At 41.6% G+C, this 23,180-nt stretch overlaps 1 protein-coding gene across 4 annotated transcripts in view; it reads right to left on the bottom strand.

Annotated features, from left to right (window-relative positions):
- Nucleotides 1-2,370: 2,370 nt before the first annotated feature.
- CFAP54 (cilia and flagella associated protein 54) overlaps nucleotides 2,371-23,180 on the bottom strand; it is a 208,781-nt gene continuing 187,971 nt past the window's right edge. For 3 of the 4 annotated variants that reach the window (XM_032788533.2, XM_032788538.2, XM_032788535.2), the window contains 5 exons: nucleotides 17,381-17,566; nucleotides 16,504-16,610; nucleotides 15,503-15,671; nucleotides 13,707-13,784; nucleotides 2,371-3,716 (listed from right to left, as the gene is read on the bottom strand). In XM_032788533.2, coding sequence (XP_032644424.2) covers nucleotides 3,597-3,716; nucleotides 13,707-13,784; nucleotides 15,503-15,671; nucleotides 16,504-16,610; nucleotides 17,381-17,566 — 660 coding nt within the window. In that variant the 3' untranslated portion in view covers nucleotides 2,371-3,596. The remainder of the gene's footprint in view (nucleotides 3,717-13,706; nucleotides 13,785-15,502; nucleotides 15,672-16,503; nucleotides 16,611-17,380; nucleotides 17,567-23,180) is intronic. The other variant, XM_032788537.2, reaches the window with a different exon arrangement.

Genomic DNA, 23,180 nt, shown 5'->3' with positions numbered 1-23,180 from the left:
TGTTTTTTACAATTATAAATTGATTTCATAAATTTTGAAACAACTCTATGTTGAGCGGTGAGATTGGTTCAGTCACATTCTCACAATCAGCATATTATTGACTTTAGTCATGCATATGCTTTAATTGTATTGGAGTATTTTATTTCCTCACTATTGCCTCTCACAATAATAATGAATTTATCCTCACAAAACCCCTATGAGATAGGGAAGTATTATTAACCCCATTTTACAGATGGGGAATTGAGGCACAGAAATATTTTGGCAAAAATTTGACCACTGTCCATTAATTGTTGGAGCCTCAATGTCTGGGTGTCCAACTTGAGATGGGCAGGTTTTTCAGAGCTGTCATAGAAGTAACTAATTCTACCCCTGCACTGCAGGAGAAGGATGATCTTTGCAAGGATTGGACCCTCACTACAAAAGGCCTGGGGGATGCTGGTCCCATCAGTTAGTCTTCAAACTGTGGAATCAAACAAGACATGGTCACCTCCACCTGTAATATTTTAGGAGGACTGAGGGAGAGCATATTGCAGAGATTTGAGTAATGGTGCTAACAGAGACTTATCTGAGTCTAACAGACTTTAAACCCTAGTCTTCATTCAATGGTAGGGGACGAAAAACCCATCCGAATTCCTATGCTACAGAAAACAAGAAGCAATTTACTTTGCAATTAATTTTATGTTTTACTCTATGCAATTGTTGAAAACATGTTTAAATATGAGCTTTCTTCATTACAAACAGATTGTTAACTAAAGAATTTAATTATATGCTAAAGAAATATGTCATCTCCAATGCTACCTTCTGAGACCTTCAATGAATTCTTAATCCTGTGTTTATGAAAGTAAAATTTGCTGCCATGGATACAGTGATGTCAAAATTTCAGCATTACCATTTTACTGAAGCGCTAAGGAGAGACGGTAGGACAACATTCTTATTTCAACAAAAATATCTTTAAAAGCATAAAATATTTAAATATGAATGTGAAAAGAATTCTACTGAACATTTCTCTTTTTAAAATAAATGTAATAGTGGTGGCAGGGTCCAGATTGACAGCACTGAAGAGTTATCTTCTCTGTAATAAAAAACTTTTTACTTATACAGCACTTTTCATCTGATGGTCTCAAAGTGCCTTACAAATATTAATTAAGCCTCATGAAAACCCCCTGACATACTTCAAGGTGACCTTCAAAAAGAATTAAAAAAAGAAAAGAAAAAATGAGGTATGTGCCCTTTTTTGGTTTTTATGAAGGCTGGAAAGGTTTTTCCAAACATGCTGTTTTTCTACTTCTTTTATAAAAGAAATATGAGGAATGTAAATTTTTCATCTTCCCTGTAAGAGTTGGGGGTCTTCTTGGAGGATGGTGGAACTGTAGATGGAGCATTCTCAGCCTTTAATTGAAGGGGTAGTGGCTGTGAATCTTTTCTCCATTTTAGTTAAATATGAGTTTGAGAGAGTTTTAAACAATCTCACTAAAAATACATTCCCTAATTAGTTACTCAAGTTTCACTTTCTTGATTCCGCTGATGTGATAATCCTAGTAGTACTCCTCTTATCCATAGTGTTATAGGAAAAACAACGAAAACATCTGAATAATGTAAAAATAAACACCCACACACACACACGTCTTATAATAAAAGCAACGCATAACAAAAATACTTTCTGTCATCCTTTACATATATTAAAGCAAAAAGGAGCACAACTCTCTTTTTTCCTTTACCGATCACCTTTAAGAATCATTATATCTATTTTATCATTTGGTTAACTGAGGCACAGAGATACAGTGCCTCAGTGAAGTCCGTGAGAGTATTGCCATTCAGTGGGGCCAGGATTTCACCATGAAGTGTTTACAATCACACACAGAAGGTAGAACAGAACTCAGGATTTCTGACTCCCAGTCTCAAACTCTAATCAACAGGTAAGACTCAGCTAATTCCTCCAGACTTCCCCCTGATCCTTTCTGTTAGTTTTATTGCTTCTTGCCTGAATTATTGTAGTTAACAATGGTTTTGAGGCAAAATGATCATATAACTTGAGCAATGGCTAGGGACCAGAAACTCCCAAATTCTAATCTTGGATCTCACAGTGACTTACTATGTGGTCTTGGTCAAGCAACTTCATTTTTCTGTGTCTATCTCCCCCTTTGTAAAGTTGGGATAACACCACTTCCTTTCTCGCAGGAATGTTTTTATGATACTTTAGTTAGGGTGACCAGACGTCCCGATATTTACTTGTTTGTCCTGGGTCCCGATATTTTGCCCTCCAGCGCACAGGCGGAGGGGGCTCATGCCCCCCCTGCCCCAAATCCATCCCGGCTCCACCCCAACTCCACCCCTCCGTCCCTCATTGGATCCCTCCCCAAATCCCCACCCTGGCCTCGCCTCTTCCCCAAGCACTCTGCATTCCTCCTCCTCACCCCTCCCTCCCAGGCTTGCGCTAATCAGCTGTATGGCGGCGCAAGCCCTGGAGGAAGGGGGGAGAAGCAGGGCGTGGCAGCCAGCTCAGGGGAGGTGGAGGCAGAGTGAAGGCGAGCTGGTGTAGGGGGGCAGGGCGTAGAACTGCCGGTAGGTGCTCAGTCCCCAGGAATTTTTCCTATGCTCAAGTGACTCTTGTTCCACCTCCCTCTTCACCGCTGGGTCTTACAGGGGTTTTTGTTGCTCTGCCGGCACTCCCTAGTCCCAATATTTCACATCTCTCATCTGGTCACCCTAACCTTAGTTAATGTTTGTCCAAATTTTCAAACAATAATAATACTTAGCATTTATACATATTTTCAATGTTATTTTGTTAAGCATTTTAGAATATTGTATGAAAGATACAATACCTTTGTACTATTCTTTTGTAGCTTTTAAATTTGCCTGTTTACAGATTCTCTCTTCAGAATTATATGGCGATATCTAAATACACCATTTTCAAACAAATCAGTTTCACTGTCAGCAGTATGTAAGAGTTTTTCTTCCTTTAACAAAGACAGAGGAGTTGGAAATTGTAATTTAAAAGCAGTGAAATTGTGAAAGGAGTCCAGTGCAGTGGTTTTAAGTAGTTGTTTCTCAATGAAGCTCATCAGTAGAAGCACCTGTGACTAACTGGAAAAGCAGTTAAATGTGTGCTGGTAGGGTAAAGTTTAGCATAATACATGTTTTATGGAAAAATCTATAGTTTATATTTGAACATTAGGAGGCTACAAGGCCTGCAGTATCTCAAGGACAAACAGTATTTTTGGCCTATTCACATTTTTTAATCAACATGAGGTTTTTGAAAAAGAGAAACCCCAGCAAAATACAAACTCACTTATTTAGGACTGAATAACTCACATTTTAAATCTTTTTCCTACAAAAAGTTCCTGTAAGACATTAATTCCTGAAAAAGACATTATTTTGTTTAAGAAACATAAGGAAGAAGGAAAGTTAACTTATTTAATAAAAAATAAAAGGTGACATTTTCCAAAATGTAACTAAAAGCTACATAAATCAATAGGGGCCAGATCTTGGTCCCATTAAAATCAATGGCAAAATTCCCACTGGCTTAAGTAGGAACACAATTTGACCTTTAAAACTGTGAAATTCAATATTTGATTAAGTTACTACAGAACGAAAATTCAAGGGAGCAGAGATATAACCCAGCTGAAAAGGCTTCCTCCAGCTATCACACATCCATTAGCAGGATCAAACATTTTCTCCAAATTTTGTATTGACTGCAAAGTAACGTCAAATGGGACCTGGCAAAGATAAAAACAATCTTTCTTAAGTAAACAGCTCTTTAATATTACAGTAGGAATAAACTGAGACCTCTTAAATTGACAAAAAACAGGTTTCCCAACCACAATGGAAGAATAAATTGCAAATATGCACATAAATAAGTTTGAGCCCAAAATGACCTCTTCTTACATAAAACCCCATGGAAACCGGTTAAGGGGGAGGAAACCTCAGCAAGATCCCTTCACAGAGTTTCTCTTTGATCACTCTGTGCCCTTCAAACCTGGGGACTTTGGTATATCCACTGGATGCCAGGGCACCAGGACCATCTGCCCCAGTCATGTTTTTGTTCTGCTCTTGAACTCTGGTTCCTTCCTCCCACCACTCAGTAGTGTGGCTCCGATGGAGCCATGGTGCCAAGGAATCCCACTAGCTACAATTATTACTAATCACCCCCCCACCCCACCCCCACACACAATGAGAGGGCTCTAAAGCAGTGGTGGGCAACCTGTGGGCCGCAGGTTGCCCAGCACTGCTCTAAAGGGAAAGGAAGAGCGTCCCAGGTTATAGTACAGTTCCAAGTTAATCTCAGTGGATCTTGTAAGAAGGTGAATGCCAGTCCCCCTAGCCCTGACACCAATTAATGTGAGACCACCTGGTCTATATGAACTGGATCAGTTTTCAAGTTATTGTTTAATTGCACTCAGCCAAAAGGGATTTTATTTAGAAATCACTTTTGAAATGTAAAATGGACTTTCCTTAGCATTATTCTTTAAAATTTCACTGGGGCATCTGACAGTACTGAGTATATTATTTTTAAACAGATGATCCATCTTCTATTCTCAAAACCTGAACACTAATATACGCTAAAATGAATGAGTCAATAAAAATGGCCTTTTGTTCTAATTAACCAGTTAATTCAATGATGAAGCAAAAGTACAGGCAGATACTTCAACAAAAGGAAAAAAAGACAGGAAAATACAATGGGCTGCTAAGTGTGACAGGACAAGAAAGAGAATTTTAAAAGACTTTACGCAAAATTTTAAACTGATTTAATTCAATTAGCTCAAGAAAAGACAAAAAGGAGGCAAAAAAACCCAACTGTAAAAAGTTTCTTTAATGGACTAGGTTTTCCCTGGCCCTGCTGTGAGGCAAGGGTGCACAAGAAGCCTCTTCTGCTTACATACCCCATACAAAGGCAAGAACAACTGCAGTCCCTGTGCTCAAAGTAAGGCAAGGAGTGTTTTGGCAACGCATCCTGGCTTCAGGGGACAGGTAGGGGTGAGGCTCAGTGATCATCAAAAGGGGAGCGTGCTCAGGGCAGGCGCTTCCATTTAGGTGACCTAGGCGGTCGCCTAGGGCACTAGGATTTGGGGGGGTGGCATTTTGCCACCCTCGGTGGCAATTCAGCAGTGGGGGGTCCTTCCGCGCTCCGGGTCTTAGGCGGCAATTCTGCGGTGGGTCCTTCACTCTCTCCGGGACCCGCCGCCAAAGTGCCCCGAAGACCAGGAGCCATGGAAGGACCGCCCCCGCCGCAGAATTGCCGCCAATGACCAAGAGCGCGGAAGGACCCCCGCCTAGGGCGCCAAAAACCCTGGTGCTGCTCCTGAGCGTGCTACATCATCCTAAAGGAAGTTGTGTGAGAACTCATCCTGCAGGCTGGAAAACATGGGTGAGGGATTATACCTCCTGATGCACAGACTCCAACAAAGGGTTGTCTGTTATGTGCACAGTCTAACCAAAGATGTTTTATACAATTTACTGAAAGTGTTGGAAATATTGCTCTGAAATATATTTTAAAGAGGAAGGTGCTGAGCATCTTTAACTTCCATTGGCTTCAGTGAGATTTGAAGATACTCAGCCCTTTGCAGAATCAGTCCCTAAATCCTTCCTTAACCAAATCTCCCATTGAAGTCTTACGTGAGAGGATTTGGCCTGAAGCCTCTATTCAACATGTTGGTTTGAAAAGTCAATTGTTTTGCCTGTGGAAACATATGAGTTTGTTTTTGGCATAAAACTATATCAAATTAAAAGATTAATACCATTGTGTAACTATGAAGGAACTTGGCTGGACCTGCTTTGTACCTACAACCAGATTCACCACAATGAGAAGAAGTTCAGAAGAATTTTAAAACAGGCCCCACTGATACAGCCCACCAGGACTGTAAGGAAGCTGGTATGGCTTCTCTTTCTATCACCTGGCCCAGCTTCTACTTCCAGGGAAGATGTTTGGGCAGGATTGTTGGAAGTCTGATTTCTGCAGAAATAACTGCATTTAGATATGGGCTATGAACTGAGTAATGTGGAAGGATAGGGTCCTTTGGAGGAAGATTTATTTCTCAAAGGGGATATCTGGGTTGGTGGGAAGGGGGAAGGTGATATGTACAAAAGGGTTTTGAGGAGCTCTGCATTTGTGCTGGTGAATGTTGATCAGCCAAGATGGGGCTGCAGAACTGCCAGATACCATGGACCTTTTCCCCATTATTAATTGGGCCAGGATCCATAAGAGTCAGTCCTTTGGACAATCTCACTCCTATAGGCAGGACTGCTCTATGAGTACCAGGGAGTACTGTATTTAGTAATGAGGCAGAGGAGATAATTTGATTGGGAAGCGGGAGTGGAGATGAGAGATCCACAGTTTAATTATTTATAAAATGAATGAGGGGGATGCCTTATGTATTCATTATTATGCTGTGGGCAGCTGTAGGGTAAAGGTATTTGGGGATTAGTGGAGGGGTCGCTGGTTAGGATGGACTTTGACACTTACCCTAGGGATTCTTACTTGAACACCCAGCTGGAGCCACTGCAGCACTTTCATGGCCACCTTAAGGTAGTCGAGAAAGTTGAGTAATAGTGCCTCATACTGAAAAGCTTTCATGCTGATTGAAGAGAAGGTTACTTATCCTGTGCAGTAACTGCGGGTTCTCCACTTGTAGATGCGGCAGCACACCCTGCACCAGGGATCAGAGATCTTCATCAGCAGTGCCCATCAGACTGCACATGCGCACCTCCCACTCTTGCGCTGTGAGCGGGCCCTATATATAGCACCGTGTAGTCTGACCACTGCCAGTTCCATCTCTGCCACAGAACTTGTGTTTTCGGCTCCGAAGCAGAGGGCAGGAGGGTAGGTAGTGGAGCACGCATAGGGACACATATCTCAAAGAACCTCAATTACTGCACAGGGTGAGTAATCTTCTCTTCTTCTCAGAGTGATGTCACTACAGGTGCTCCACTTATAGGTGACAAGAAAGCAGTGCCCCTGATTGGAAGGCTGGGGTTTCAGAGTGACATTTACTGATGATGATGATGAGACAGCATGTCCTAGGAGAGTGTCCGCTGTGGCATCATGCATAATAGCATAGTGATGGGAAAAAGTGTCTGTTGATGCCCATGTGGCAGTTTTGCAAATGTCAACAATGGGGACATTATTGAGAAAAGCTATCGAGGTGGATAGTGGACATATGGAATGTGCTCTAATTGCAGTAGGGGCTGTCTATTGTGGAGTTTGTGAGAGGGGTGGGGAGGTGGCAGGGCAGAATAGAAAGGGGATGGAGTATCCTTTCTTGACTATCTTTAGAACCCATTTGTCCAACAGTCTCCATGGTAGGAAAAATAGAGCTAGTCTGTCGCCAAACTGGTGGGATGTCAAAGAAGGTGGAAATGACTGGGAGACTTCTCAGGGCCTCGACCACACCTTCAAAATTGTTGCTTCGGTGGGTGTGCGTGAGAGGTAGCCCACTGAGGAGTGCTGACTACGTTTGGAGGGAGATCTTTGTTTTCAGAGCTGGATGTCAAAAAAGTGCCGTTGAGGAGTATACTGCAATGATCGGGATCATGGGGGGGAAATGATACTTCCCCAGGCGTCTTTTCGGCACTGATATGTAGATGCTGAAAGAATTGAGAGGAGTCTTTAAGGGAGTGCAGGGAATCATCTGAGTGCACTAAGAATACTTTTTGGCCCTCAAAGATAAGTCTTCCACAGAGGTTTGTACCTCCTTAGGAAAGCCCAAGAGGCGGAACCACAAAGAATGCCTCACAACCACACCAGCTGCGATGGAGCAGGCGACGGTATCTGCAGTCTAATGTGGCTTGTAGGTGTGTATGTGCTGGGAAGCATCTCTCAGATATTAGAGTCTGAAATTGCTCTTTCTTGACCTCCGGAATGTCACAGCAGAGTTCCTCCAACTTGGAATAATTTAAGTACAGTAGAATCTCAGAGTTATGAATACCAGAGTTATGAACTGACCAGTCAACCATGCATCTCATTTGGAACGCAATTAGGCAGCCGCAGAGACCAAAAAAAAGGCAAATACAGTACTGTACGGTGTTAAACATGAACTACTAAAAAAAAGGGAAAGCAGCATTTTTCTTCTGCATAGTAAAGTTTCAAAGCTGTATTAAGTCAATGTTCAGTTGTAAACTTTTGAAAGAACAACTATAATGTTTTGTTCAGAGTTACGAACATGTCAGAATTATGAACAACCTCCATTCCTGAGGTGTTCATAACTCTGAGGTTCTACTGTCACTGTATTTAGCCATCAGAGCTCGTAGTACAAAATTCAAAGTTGGAGCATGGCTGATGAACATGCCTTGCATTCAAATAAGTCTAAGCGTTTCCAAACTCTGTCTGGATGGCTACACCGGGATTGGTATTGACGGTCTTTCTCTTGCACCACACGGACTACCAGAGAATTAGGGGTGGGGTGCAAGAATAGAAATTCTGCATTTTTTGATGGAACATACTATTTTTGTTGTCATGTTTGCAAGTCAGAGGGATGATGGATGCTGGGGTCTGCCAGAGCACTTTCGTGGTGTCGAGAAAAGCCTCATTTATTGGTACTGCGATCTTGGAAGAAGAGGATGTGTTCAGACTAAGTAGCTTGTGCTGCTGGTCGCTGACTTCCTTCAATGGAATCTGAAGAGAGTCTGAAATCCTGTGGAATAACTCTTAAAAATGTCTGAAGTTGTCAGCAGTTGTAGAAGGTGGAGGCATGATAGCCTCCTCCAGGGAAGAGGAAGAGAAATGTAATGTTGCTGTGGCTTCCTTCTTCTGTTCCTCCTTCTGTTCTTCCTCAGCCAGTACTGGCAGAGGCTCAGCCTCTGGAAGGTGAGAGACCAACGATGTCACATCTAAGGAGAGGGGACTCAGGAATGTCAGATACCAGTAGGTTTTTAGGATATTTGAAGTCTTGTGAAGGGGGGAAAATCATCATTGGTGCCGATGCGTGACTCAATGCTGAAGGACGGATGTGTTCCCCTGAAGAGTCAGTAGATGGAGGCTTGGGCAGTCCCAATGACTTTGGCAGTGCCAATTTGGCTGGTGCCAATGACTTTGCCAGTGCTGATGATTTTGCCAGTGCCGACAGTTTCGATGGCCTGTCTCAGGCTCCAGAGCTGTGAGACAGTTTCTTCATTTTGGTAGGAGAGGTACTTGGACAAGCCCTGGAGCTATGTCCCCTGTCAGATGATATTGAGACAACTGACCTCTCAGGGGATGGTGTTCTGGCAGACTGTGCCTCAAAGTGTGAGGAGGGAGTCCATTTCTTTTCATCCAAGCAAGAAAGTGATGACTTTCTCTCCAAGGGACGCAGGGAATGAGGATTGGCAGATGATCTGGCAGAGTGTGAGGTTCTCACAGGAGTGAAGTCTGGGCCCAGGTCCAATGCCGGTTGTAGTGATTTCTCCATGAGGAGACATTTTAACTGAATTTCCCGGTCTTTTCTGGCTCTGACTATCAGACTGGGGCAGTGGGAACATTTTTGTGGGACGAGTCCCTCTCCCAGACAGTGAATGCACTGCAGGTGGCTGTCTGGTACTGGGAAGGCAACCATGCAACAAACACACCTCTTAAACCTGGGTGATCTGGACATAATTGTGAGGGGGGGGGAAAAGTTTCCTGGGTGGGAAGTGGAGAAACGAAAACCTAAACTATGAAATAACTGTAAAGGTAAAATTAAAACAAATTTGTAAACATTTTTTAGATAGAGGAAAAGAGAAGGAAAAGAAGAAAATACTAATGACACTATGACTAACAGGTAAGGCACTATCTACTGAGGGAACAGGATAAGCAGGCTCTTGTGGATTCCATCCCAGAGCAAAGGCTGCAGAGAAGAAACTGGGGGCAGTTGGACAGCACAGCACAGCACTATATATATAGGTACTCTGAGACGGGGAAGGTGCACATGTGGTTCAATGGCACTGCTGATGAAGATCTCCGATCCCAAGTGCAGGGGATGCTGCCACGCCTACATCTGGAACACCCATAGGTATATCACTCGAAGAACCATTAAGCTTCCATCAGGCAGACTTGAGGAAAAAAATCATAGAATAGAATACCAGCATTGGAAGGGACCTCAGGAGGTCATCTAGTCCAACCCCCTGCTCAAAGCAGGGCCAATCCCCAAACAGATTTTTGCCCCAGATCCCTAAATGGGCCCCTCAAGGATTGAACTCACAACCCTGGGTTTAGCAGACCAATGCTCAAACCACTGAGCTATCCCTCCCCCCATTGTCTTCATCAGTCTATCAATAGTTGATTAGACTTTATATTAATGTTTTAGCATCTACTATCACACTAGTTGCACCCAGGCCAGCTTCTTCTCACAGAACACCAAGGTTTACAAATAACCTGAAAAAAATGAAGAGGCAGGAAATCCCTAAAGGGCCAGTGGTTGAATTATCATACTGAGTCTGACCGACCAACAGATTTTTTTTAACATGGTATGCTATATCTGTTTTTATTTAATGCAATGTTGGTGTAGCCATGTTCATCCCAGAATATTAGAGAGACAAAGTGGGTTAGGCAATATCTTTTATTGGACCAACTTCTGTTGGTGAGACAGACAAACTTTCAAGCTACACAGAGCTCTTCGTCAGGTCTGGGAAATATACTCGGGATGTCAAAGCTAGGTACAGGTGGAAAAGATTGTACAGCATACGTAGTTAACAGATATTTCAAGGGACCATTCACGGTCACGTGGTCTGTCAACATCTCTCCAGTCACAGGGGAAACAAAAAGCCTGGGGTCAGGGGTTTAATGGATTACAGATTGTTGTAATAAGCCATGAATCCAGTGTCTCTGTTCAGTCCATGACTTTTAGTGTCCAGCAAGGTTATCAATTTTAGCTCCCAGGCTCATCTTTTGAAGGTATTGTGCAGGTTTCCTTTGAGATGAAGGCCCAGAGGTCAGATATAGAATGATTGCTTTGTGAAAAGCATTCACTCATAGGCGATTTGTTATGTTTGTCTTTTATTATTTTTATGTGAGAGTTCATTCGGGAGCATAGTGATTGTCTGGTTTCACCCACATAGTTGTTATTGGCAGTGGTGAGCTGGAGCCGGTTCGCAGGAACCGGTTGTTAAATTTAGAAGCCCTTTTAGAACCAGTTGTCCCAGCCCCTGAGCACCCTGGCTCTGGCCCGGCCTCCAGCGCGCCCGGCCCAGCCTCCAGCGCAGTAAGGGGGCCGGGAGAAGGGAGGGGGTGTTGGAAGAGGGCAGGGGAGTTTGGGGGTGGTGGATAGGGGTCAGGGCGGTCAGAAGGCAGGGAACAGGGAGACTGAATGGGGGAAAGGGTCCCAGGGGGGCAGTCAGGAAGGAGCACGGGTTGGAGGGGGCGGTGGAGGGGCAGTCAGGGGTAGGGATTCGGGGGCAGTCAGGGGACAGAGAAAAGGAGTGGTTGGCAGGGGTCCTGAGGGGGCATCAGGAATGAGAGGAGGGGTTGGATGGGGCAGCAGGGGGCAGTCAGGGGACAGGGAAGGGAGGTGGATGGGGCAGGGGTCCCGGAGGGGGAAGGAATGTGGGGGGTTGAATGGGGCAGGAGTCCTGGGTGGGGAGCACGACCCCTTCCTGGAGTGAGGCGGAGGGAACTGGTTGTTAATTTTTTGGCAGCTCATCACTGGTTATTGGGATATTTAGTGCACTGAATGAGATTCACAACATGTTGTGATAGGCATGTGTAGAACCCTTGGATCTTGAAAGGTGTGTTATGGGGAGTGTTGATCATTGCAGCAGTGAAGATATGCCTACAAATATGCCTGATTTTGTATCAGTTGTTCTGACAGAGTCTGGTCAACATCCTGGACTCCACGATCAGCTTCAGCAGTGGAACCCTACAGACAACTACATATAAGAAACCCACAGATAACTACACCTACCTTCACAGATCCAGTGAACACCCCGAACACACCAAGAAATCTGTTATCTACAGCTAGGAACTCAGATACCACAGAACATACTCCAAGTAGAAAGTCAAGGATATATACCTGTAATGGGGGAGGGTCCCAGAGCTTGGGCTGCAGCCCAAGCCCGAAAGTGTACACTGCAGTTAAACAGCCCCTTAGCCTGAGTCAGCTGGCATCAGCCAGCTGTGGGTGTCTAATTGCAGTATAGATGTACCTTCTGAGTACATCTCCCAGATCTAATGAAGAGCTTGGTATAAGCTCAAAAATTTGTCTCTCTCCCTTACAGAAGCTGGTCCAATAAAAGATATAACCTCACCGCCCTTGTTTTTATTTAAGACAGTCTTTCTACAGACTTGGAAACCGATAGTGAAGTCACAATCACTCTTTGGATGCATCCAAGAGAAACTGAATTCTAATCACAAGTGGAGCAACAACTTGAGTACAATGTCATGGACCAAATAAATGTACCAATCCAGCTCTCAAAAAAGTTGAAAGTAAGAGCCAAAAAGGACAGAAGGAAAGCCCAAGTGACTGGAGGGTCCAAAGCTAGATGTAGGGATACATTAGACATTACATTAAAAAGTGCAGGGAATCTGGTGGAGCCTATGCAAAGGATGTAGCTCTTGGCAAAGGTGAAGGGAAAAATTAGACAAATCTACTGTGAGCAGTTTTAGTTTTCTGTTGTATGTGGAAGGAAGTGTTTGTAGCCTAAACAATGAAGTTTATAATCACGCTATTGTGTAGGCCTGAGACCTGATGAAACACCCGCCTCCCCGTCTCATATTAAACCAGCCGTGGGTGAAACTCAGGGAGTTCACCTCTAACACTGAAGACCAAAAAAAAGAAGAATGTTCTGCTGCTGATAAAGCACGCCCACCTCAGGAATGTCCCTAATGAAAGTTATAACTACCAAGGTTGTAAAGACACTGAGAAATTAGGGAGGATACAGAAAGAGACTGAATAAATGGTCAGATAAGCTCTGACTAGTGTTTTAATGCTGACCATCTGCATAAACAGAGAGGTCACAAGTAAATTTATCTTTCATGTCTAAATTGTAAATGTAAAAACTTGAGCAGGAAGGAGGACACATAGACACCAGTGTGTAATTGGTTAAAGTTTTGTTATTTAGGAGTGTGGGATAATGTGATAGGTTTAGTAAATGTAAAGGACGTAGCTAGTTTTACCTATACAATGTAAACTAAAAACAATGCTCTTTGGGTACCATTTCCAGACTGCAGTTAAACATCAAGCTCCCAGAACTCTGACCCCTTTATATGACCATGACGTGCAGAGGCATCGCTGGGAACCCCCAGATTAGTGGATCCTCAATGGCCATTGGGTGAAATTTGTCTATGTATTGGGAGTGGTGAGCATAAGAGATTTGCTTGGTATATATATTCTCTGTGTGTTGCTAATAAATAGGCGTTTAGAGCACAGCTGTTTAAGACTCTTTCACTGGGAAAAGCTTCTACAGACCCATAGAGCCCGGAGCCCTGTGAGTAGGAGTGGGAACTTAAAATTGACCAGGTTTCTTCCTGAGCCCTATGGGTAAGGATAGGTACCCTACACCCTGAGCTCTTGGAAGGAAAGGATGAGAGTGCCTAAATTGATTGAGTCAACCCGTGAGCCCTGGGTAGGATATAGGCGGGGTGCCCTAAATTGAGCAGGTAACAATTGTGTACATCAGTGCTCTTTTGCTTGTACAAATCTATATTAAAACCAATAATGTAGGAAAGAAAGAAAGACACTAATTGATATTATCTCTATTTTAGTTTGATCAAAGAGTTTTAGCCTTGAAGAAAAAGAGGCTTTTTTAAAAACAGAATATCATACCTCAGTTAATGGAGAGGACAGATCTGGAACAACACACAGCAAAGCTTTTACTTCAGACAAACATTGTTTAAGCATTTCCTAATAGCAAAATAGAAAAAAATCAATGCTGTATTTTACATTTTCTGCTATGAATTATTAGATAGGAATTTTAAAAATTCTTTTTTGATGCCTCACAATTATGGGGTTATTTGTCGTTTTGACGGAATTCTAAGTGTGGGAATGTTATGTTCCATTTTTTAATACTGCAGAGAAGTGATGCTCAGACATCCTTAAATTTATAAAGTACCAGACTTATAGTATCTACAATAAATTCATGCTGGTCTTTTCTATAGCAACTCAAGGGCCCAATCCTGCAGTCCTTACTCAGGCAAAACATCAATTGATTTCAGGAATGAGTAGAACCGTCCCTAGGGGCATGCGGGGCCCGGGCCAACAACTCCACACATCCCCTCACTGCCCCCATTCCACCCCTTCCCCAAGCCCCCGCCCTGCCTCTTTCCGGCTTCCGCCCCCTCCCCCAAGCAATGCCGGGAGGCGGAGCGGAACAGGGCAGGCTGGGGCCAGGTTGCTTATTGCTGCTGGCGCCACGCCCTCTGCTAACCCCCCCAGCCACCCTGGATCCCACATCCGAAAGCATGGGGCCCCACAAAGCACAGGGCTGTTGCTCCTGTCCATCCTATGGATGGGACAGCTCTGGGAATGAGCCCCCAATAAGTGTACTTCTGCCACACATTTATTGAAGACAGAGTTAAGCAGATAGGCAAAAAGATATTTGTGTACATGTAACATACAAAAGAAATGCCACAACCAATTAGCATTCCAGACTGTGGTTTTCAGATCACTGACTTATTTACTAATGAAAGTTTGAACAAAAACCTTCAGCTAATCAGAAACAGTCACTGAAGGACAGTTCTGTCTACCTTCTAAAAACACTGTATTCTGTGATTGGTTGAAATATCATTTGTTCTCCAAGCCAGTCAGAATACAGCTTTTCAATAACGGCACAGTGAGCAATTGTCACTGCTTCACAGCACTCATCAAGCAAAATGACAGCATCTACATCATTAATCATTTCATATAATAGATAGAGAGAACACTGTCACATGATAAATGTCTCCCACTTTGAAAATAAACGCCTACTTTTCCTCGGCATTTATCAAGCAGCAGTTACGCTGCAGCAATATTCTATTCCATTGACATTATCTTAAAGAGACCACATAGAAATTCTGAAATTGCCTCTTTTGTATTTATTTATTTATTTATGTCACAGAGACATATTCAGCCTTGCTAATAAAAGAGAGCATGGTGGGATAGAGAAAATAAAAAGAAATTCCTTGCCAGTTTTAGCCCTACTCAGTTATTAGAAGGTTCTCTTTTTAGAATCCAAACACTGCCCATTCTGCACTGAAGATGTATAAGCTATTTTGTCAAAAGAGCTTTGTATTGATCTTCATATTAGTATAATTCCCTGGCCAACATTTTCAAATACAGATCACTAAAAAGTTAGGTGCTTACAGTTGTATTTAGACATCTAAGAATGTGGCCTTTATTTTCAGGGAAGCTGAGCATATTTTATGTTTTTAAAGTGCCAGGCACACCTGACAAGAAAGGAAAGAAGTTACAAACTTAAGATTAGGTGAGGTGGGTGAAAATGTTTCAACCTTCATTGATGTAGTTGAAGGAGGTCTCAGTTTTTGTCTTTTCTTCCAACATTCCCACTTCCTCCAAAATAAATATCTAAGACATCACACTATCAGATGTATTTAGAATCCTGAGCATAATTTATCCTCACTTACTTCTATTTTTTCATCCAGTTGCACCTTTGCAAGATTAATTTTGGACTTTGTTGCAGGCACTCGTCTCTGTCTTTCACTTTGTTCTTGTAAAGGAAAACTTGTAGATGACTGCACCAAAATTTCAATTTGCTGTTTCACATTGGACAATTTCTCATGTAAGGAAATAATTCTAAAAAAGAATAGTGTTGTATCTGTTACAAAATGCAGCTATACATTTGGCAATGCTTTAATGGTACTTTTATTTCCATACATAAACAAATTGACATGAGTTGTTTCTCACACAGTTTTACTATGATGGTTTCTTTCTTTTCAAGACTGATCCTGCAGTTTTGCACAAACCAAACTTTCACTGAAGACAATGGAAATATGAGATGTGAAGGAATGCAAATTAGGCACTTTGTGATTTAAAAGAACCACAATAGAAATGGTAAGGGAAAACATACTTCAAAAATAATATTGTCTCCTTTGTGCCATTGTCATTCTGTTGCCTTTGTTGCTATGTTGTGTGTTTTGTATGCCAAAACACATCAGTTTAGTTTAACAATTTGATGATCTGGGTTGGATTTGAAATAATACATAAAATATTGCTATAGTTTGTATAACAAAATTGGGAAGTTTCTGAATTTTGATGGGCAGTGATACCTTTCACCTACAAGACTGTTCCCTTCACAATGTTCTCCAGTGCTTCCACCAGTCCAATTCTGCATTGGTCAAACAATACTGCTTCTATTACTTTCCTTGGGAGTCTATCCATACTCTGATATATTTCAAAGTTTACTGCTATTCAGCCTAAAATTTATTTTACCTAATTTTATCTCATTACTCCTAGCTATTCCCCCTTGTAGCACCCTATACAACTGATCTCCGTCCTTAGTATTATAGCCTTCAAATATTAAGCTATATTTCTGAGCAGTCATTTGATCAAGACACAAATTATGCATACAGTAGATATTACACACGTTATAGCATGTAGTAATATAAGAAAGTCTGTGATTAATTACCTAGTCAGTGGAATCCACAAGTGACCAGAAAACACATTGGCTGAATTGAAAGTCTTGATGCTGACAATCTTGACATACTTTGTATTGTAAGCATAAAGCAGCAAAACCTGTAAAGAAATGGGAATATGTAAGGTATAAGCCAGTACTAGTATTTCAGACATAAAGTAATTCAATAACTATATACAAACTAATATCTCTGTTGACTTCAATGGGACTATTCATGTGAATAAAGTTAAGGCACTATGGAAAAAGTGTTTGCAGATTCAGGACCTTAGATTGTCAACTTTTTGGGGGCAGGAGTTGTTTGTTTCTATATATTTATTTGTACAGCATCCAGATTATTGTAGGTTTTACCACTCAGTAAGTAAATAATTTCTGTGGGTCTGAAAGATTGTCACAGGGCATGATCACCTCAAATGCACCCCCACTTCCTGACCCCATTCAACCATACATTCCAAAACCCACAAAGTCTTCACCTCATGCAAACTGAACAGAGGACTTCTATTGAATGTGGATTAGGGGACATGATACTATTGAAACTTCTTCCCCTGCCTCAGTGTGTGTGTCAGTAATTTTATTATATCAAAGTATTATGGTCTACATAGCAAGCACAATCACCCAGTCTATGGAGTAATACCAACAAGATGAGTTAGGAGGTGAACCTTAATCGTAGCTGAATTAATTTTCTTTTGCAGTTGGTCATCTATTGCTAAGAAATAAATTAAGATTTTTGTTGCATACACAGGCAATTACAGGTGTTTGGCATCATGCACTGTATGTATATATGATTTATACAAGTTTCAGGTACTGCACTTAAATGCACTTTGTTATTTTTAATAAAAAGTTCTAATCCAACTCTTTCATTTTGTAATTATACCATAGTCTCCATATCTTTTGTTGATTTCTCCAGAGATGGAATGTACCACTGAATGCAAAGTTCCTTGTTTGGAGCAATCGTTGCCTTGTTGTCTAGCTGAACGTCTGTGTCTGTGCAAAAAGAAACAGCGGAGGCTATTCTCACTGTGGACATCTTATGTGGGGCTCCAAGAATTTCTAGAGACATCTGAAAAACAAATGTAAACCAAAATAAAGATTTATAATTTTTTCCCCAATATAAAATTAACTTGGCTAGCAGTTAGTTTTAGACCAGTGGTTTTCCACCTGGAGTGTGTGGACCCCTGGGGGTCCCCAAACTATGTTTAAGATCTCCAAAGGGGTCCACACCATCATTTAAAAATTTTTTAAGGGTCCACAAATGTAAAATGATTGAAAACCACTGCAACACTATCTACAATCTTCACTGTCTTTTTAGTCCCATTATAACATCCACTGCTGTATAAATATACTACTTTTATATAGTTATTCAAGTAAATATGCAGCTTTAAAAGAAGTCATGCCTATTTTGCTCAGTTGAGCTTTTTTAAGAGTTCATACGGTGAGATTTTTTTGTCATGAATAAACTGAAGAGTTTTTAAAATGAAGTAAGTAATTAAAATCTGTACTTCCAAGCTCCTGATGGTTTGTCCTTCATGCTAAAAATTATTTGACATGCTGATCATGTGGAAATCCAATGCTGAGATACTCAATCTGCTTCTATATATGTTAACAACTACAGTAGTGACTTCACCACTCGGCCACAAAAAAATGGTCTGATATTGGATCCTTGGTCATGCAGATCCAAAGGATAAAAACACCCTGAGACAATAAGCACCCATGACATACCCACAATATTCTCTTGGCAAAATAAAGCAGACTTTGTCCCTGTGGGTACCCCACACTATACATGGTTCCTCAGTATCTCTTGGTGCTCTGGCTGTGTCCATGAACTCATCACCATCCACAATACAAGGCTCTGACTAAGACATTTTTGAGCCCTCAGTGCCTGATTAAACCTTTTTTATACACATATACGCATGTTAACATGGAGATGCAACAAACTTACAAGAACATTCTAATACGGGCCTGGGAATAGGGATTTAGTTTTTGATATCTTTATGATTTTCCAATATCTGGTCTATGTTGTACAGTTTAATTAAGGATTATAGAAATTTCTTTTTATAGTCTATATTTCTAATGTACCACACAGGACTGTGTGGCATATTTTGTTTTTAATTGTACAATATCATCTGTTGTTGTTTACATCACATTGAACCTTTCAGAAGAACAATGACACAGCTTTGCCTGTCAGACTGGAGGGTTGCTGGACTACAGACATTGGTATTTATCAACTCAACTTTCTCAAAATCCTGTAAAACAACAAACTACTGTCTTACATACTTCCTGTCCTACATACTGTTACAGAGTGATATAAAATGTAAGCATGAAAAATTCAAAAAAGGTAAACAATTTTGTTAGAGCATTTTTTGAAATTTTGACGTAATTTGTTTGGATTCTTTGTTCAACAGAGGAGAAAAAAGCTTCAACAGATTAAAAAAGTTGTACAGACATGCATAAGTGATGAGATCCTGAATATAATAATGATCCTTTCAATAAGTCATCTACCTATTTGTAGAGGTTTAAGTATCAAATTACAGGAACAGTTTTTTAAAATAATGCATACAATCTACTGAATGATTAACTCTTCTAAAATGTTGTTATAAAAATCAATGAAGCTTTGAGCTGATAAAAAAAAATCAAACAATTTTATGCTTGTTAGCTGTCTACAACAGTGAAACTAATACATGATTATGCTGCTTGCACCCATCATGAACATAACAGTGATCTCTGGAGCTGATTATTCTAGGACAGTGTAATACTAATTATATCAAAAGAAGAGCAGACTGAGTAAAATAATTTTTGATACATGATGGCTGATATAAAGGTCACATACCATATAGTCATACACCTCTACCCCACTATAACGCGACCCGATATAACACGGGTTCGCATATAGCGCGGTAGCAGTGGGGCTCTGGCAGTGCTTTAAAGGGTCCAGGGCTCTGGCTGTTGCGGGGAGCCCGAGCCCTTTAAATCACTGCCAGAGCCCTGCTGCCACTACGCCGGGCTGCAGCAGTGGGGCTCCGCCGGTGATTTAAAGGGCCTGAGGCTCCCTACGGCTGGAGCCCCGGGCTCTTTGAATCACTGCTGCAGCCCTGCCACTGCTACTTCAATATAACGGTGTTTCACCTATAACGTGGTAGGGATTTTTGGCTCCCCATGACTGCGTTATATCAGGGTAGAGGTGTAATTTATTCAGTGACTCAATTAGCTCTTCATTGCTGGGAACTCAGTAATGATATGCCATCTTACTTTACAGAAAGTTCACCAACTCTAAAGAGCTACTTTCATAAAAGCAGTTTAAGTCAGATGGGTAAGAACACATTTTTGCAGGATTATATGAAAACACTGAAGAATGGACAGTAAAATTAACCATAAAGAATAACCTGTTTTAATATTAAAATGGTAATTGTTATTCCTGTTCAGGTGAGGAGTAGGATGGGAAGAAAATAATGTTTAACTTTAAATTGAACCTTCAGAGACTAAAATCAATATATATGGCATCTTTCAGAGTAGCAGCCGTGTTAGTCTGTATCTGCAAAAAGAACAGGAGTACTTGTGGCACCTTAAAGACTAACATCTGAAGAAGTGAGCTGTAACCCACAAAAGCTTATACTGAAATAAATTTGTTAGTCTCTAAGTTTGCCAAAAGTACTTCTGTTCTTTTTGTGTATATATGGCATCGTTACTGTAGACCCTACATTTCCAACTGTTGAAGCTTGTTGTAAATGATATAATGTGAGTATATAGTTTGACAAAGTTCCTCCTCTGCCTTGGTGGGTCCTGCGCTCAGAGGCAGATTTGCTTGCCTCAGGGATTCACGGAAGCCCTCAGTTTGGCCACTCTTCCTAGTGGCTCAAACCTGCCATCCACTCATTTATCCTCATTCCTGGCTAGCATGGGGGAAACAGAGAACAATCCCACAGTCTCTGTGTCCCACTTACTGGGTCAGGGACAGGCCAGATCCCTTTCAATTTAGACCTTCCCTTCTGGTGTTTCTCACAGATCAGATCAACACCTCCTGTGTCTGATCAGGAGTTGGGGGGATGGGGGGAACCCGGGTCCACCCTCTACACCAGGTTCCAGCCCAGAGCCCTGTGGATAGTGGCTGTCCACAATGTTCCCTGTATCAGCTGCGTGACAGCTACAACTCCCTGGGCTACTTCCCCATTGCCTTCCCCCAGCACCCTTTTTATCCTCACAACAGGATCTTCCTCCTGAAGCATGATCATGCTTGAACTCTTTACTCCTCCAGCAGCCCATCTTCTCACTCCCTGCTCCTTGCATACCCCCATTACTAACAATGGGAGGTCCTTTTTAAACCAGGTGTCCTGACTAGCCTGCCTGCCTTAATTGATTCTAGAAAGTTCTTAATTGGCTCCAGGTGTCTTGATTAGCTTGTCTGTCTTAATTGGTTCTAGCAGGTTCCTGATTGCTCTAGGGCAGCCCCTGCTCTGGTCACTCAGGGAACAAAAAATTGTTCATCTAGTGACCAGTATATTTGCCTTCTACCAGACTCCTGTACCTCACTGGTCTGGGTCTGTCACAATAGCTTTATTTAGGTTTGAGCCTTGGAATTTTTTTTAATCAACTATACAAAAACAATCTCCAATTTACATCTCAAACAAGGGGAAAAACTTGTAGGGAAAAGCTCCAGACCCAGCTTGATGAATAACCACCTCAAAGAGTTTATTAGGAGTAAGCAAAAGACCTACAGTGAATGGAAGAAGGGATTGATCAGCAAAGAAAGCTACATTTTGGAGGTTTAAAAAATGTAGGAATAAAATGACAGTAGTTAAAAGTCAAGCTGAATTAGCTCATGTCAAGGAAAGTAAATAACAAGAGGATTTTTAGTTATATAAATACAAAGAAAATAAGGAAGGATGAGGTTGGGACTCTATGCAGTGTGGATAGGAAGGGGATTATACATAATCTAGGCATAGCCCAAAATCTAAATGAATGTGTTGCCTTTATTTTCAAAAAGGATGATAATATGGAACACAGGCATGAATACAACACGGCTGATGAAAATGAGTATATAGAAATGGAAATTACCACATGTGACCTGGAAGGAAAATTTAAAGAGCTTAATGTGCTCAAATTGGGGGTGGGGGTGGACTGTATCATTTCCATCCCAGAACACTGAAGGAACTGGCACAGGAAATTGCTAGTCCAGTAGCAAGGATTTTTAATAAATCTATCTATTTGTGGGCAATACCATATGGACAATAGCTAACACTGTACTTATATTTAAGAAAGGGGGGAGGGGAGAAGTGATCTGGGCAATTACAGACCTGTTAGTCTGACCTCAGTAGTATGCAAGGTTTTAGAGCAAATTGTGAAGGAAAGAATAATTAAGTTCATGGAGGTAAATGGTAATGGGGATGTAATGCAACATGGGTTTACCAAAGGTAAATTATGCCAGGCTACATCCTTCTTTGAGAAAATAACTGATTTATTAGATAAGGGAAATGCAGTAGATCTAATATACTTAGACTGAAGTAAAACATATAACACTCTACTACATGGGAAATTACTAGCTAAATTGGAGAAGATGAGGATTAGTACAAGAAGGTGTAAGGTAGATAAGGAACTGGCTAAAGTGGAGAAGGCAACAGGTTGTGCCGAAAGGTGAAGAGGGAGATTACTAGTGAAGCTCCTCAAGATCAGTCTTGGGACCAATTTTATTCAATATTTTTTATTACTGACCTGGGCACAAATATAACTGTGTGCTAAATTTGCTGATGATACTAAGTTGAGAGGCATCACCAATGCGGAAGATGATCAGAATATTATATAGGAAAATCCTGAGGACCTTAAAGGGATGAAATTCGATATTACAAAGTGCAAAGTCATGGATTTAGAGTCTAATAATAAGAATTTCTGCTACAAGCTGGGGTTCATCGTTTTGAACTGACAGAGATGGAGAGAGACCTAGATATGTTGATCCATCACAGGATGACAATAAGCCACGAGTGTTACAAGGCTCTGAAAAAGACAAATGGAATCCTAGGATGTATCAGAGGAGGCATTTCCAGAAGAGATAGAGAAGTCTTAATGCCATTGTACAAGACACTGATTAGATCTCATGTGGAATACAGTGTAAAAATTCTGGTCAGGTGCAGAGAAGAGATACTAAGATGACTGGGAGCATGGAGGGACTCTCTTATGAGAGGAGATTCATAGATTTTAAGGCCAGAAGGAACCATTGTGATTATCTAGTCTGACCTCCTGCACATCACAGGCCACAGAACCTCACCCACCCCTTCCTGAAATAGACCCATACCTCTGGCTGAGCTACTGAAGTGCTCAAATCTTGATTTAAAGACTTAAAGTTACAGAGAATTCACCATTTATTCTAGTTCAAACCGGCAAGTGACCAGTGCCCCATGCTGCAGAGGAAGATGAGCACCTCCCCCTCCTCCCGATCTCTGCCAATCTGACCTGGGGGAAATTCTTTCTCAATCCCAAATATATCGATCAGTTAGACCCTGAGCATGTGGGCAAGACCCAGCAGCCAGAGACCCTTTTTCTTCTGGAAAAGAATTCTCTGTAGTAACTCAGAACCCTGCACATCTAGTGTCCAATCTCTGGCCAGCATGGAGATATTGCTGATAGCAGTCGCATATGCCATTAGAGGCAACCTCATCATACCATCTCCTCCATAAACATATCAAGCT

Source organism: Chelonoidis abingdonii, chromosome 1 (assembly GCF_003597395.2).
Source record: "Chelonoidis abingdonii isolate Lonesome George chromosome 1, CheloAbing_2.0, whole genome shotgun sequence".
Lineage (NCBI taxonomy): Eukaryota > Metazoa > Chordata > Testudines > Testudinidae > Chelonoidis > Chelonoidis abingdonii.
This window is presented reverse-complemented; position numbering and strand designations above follow the sequence as displayed.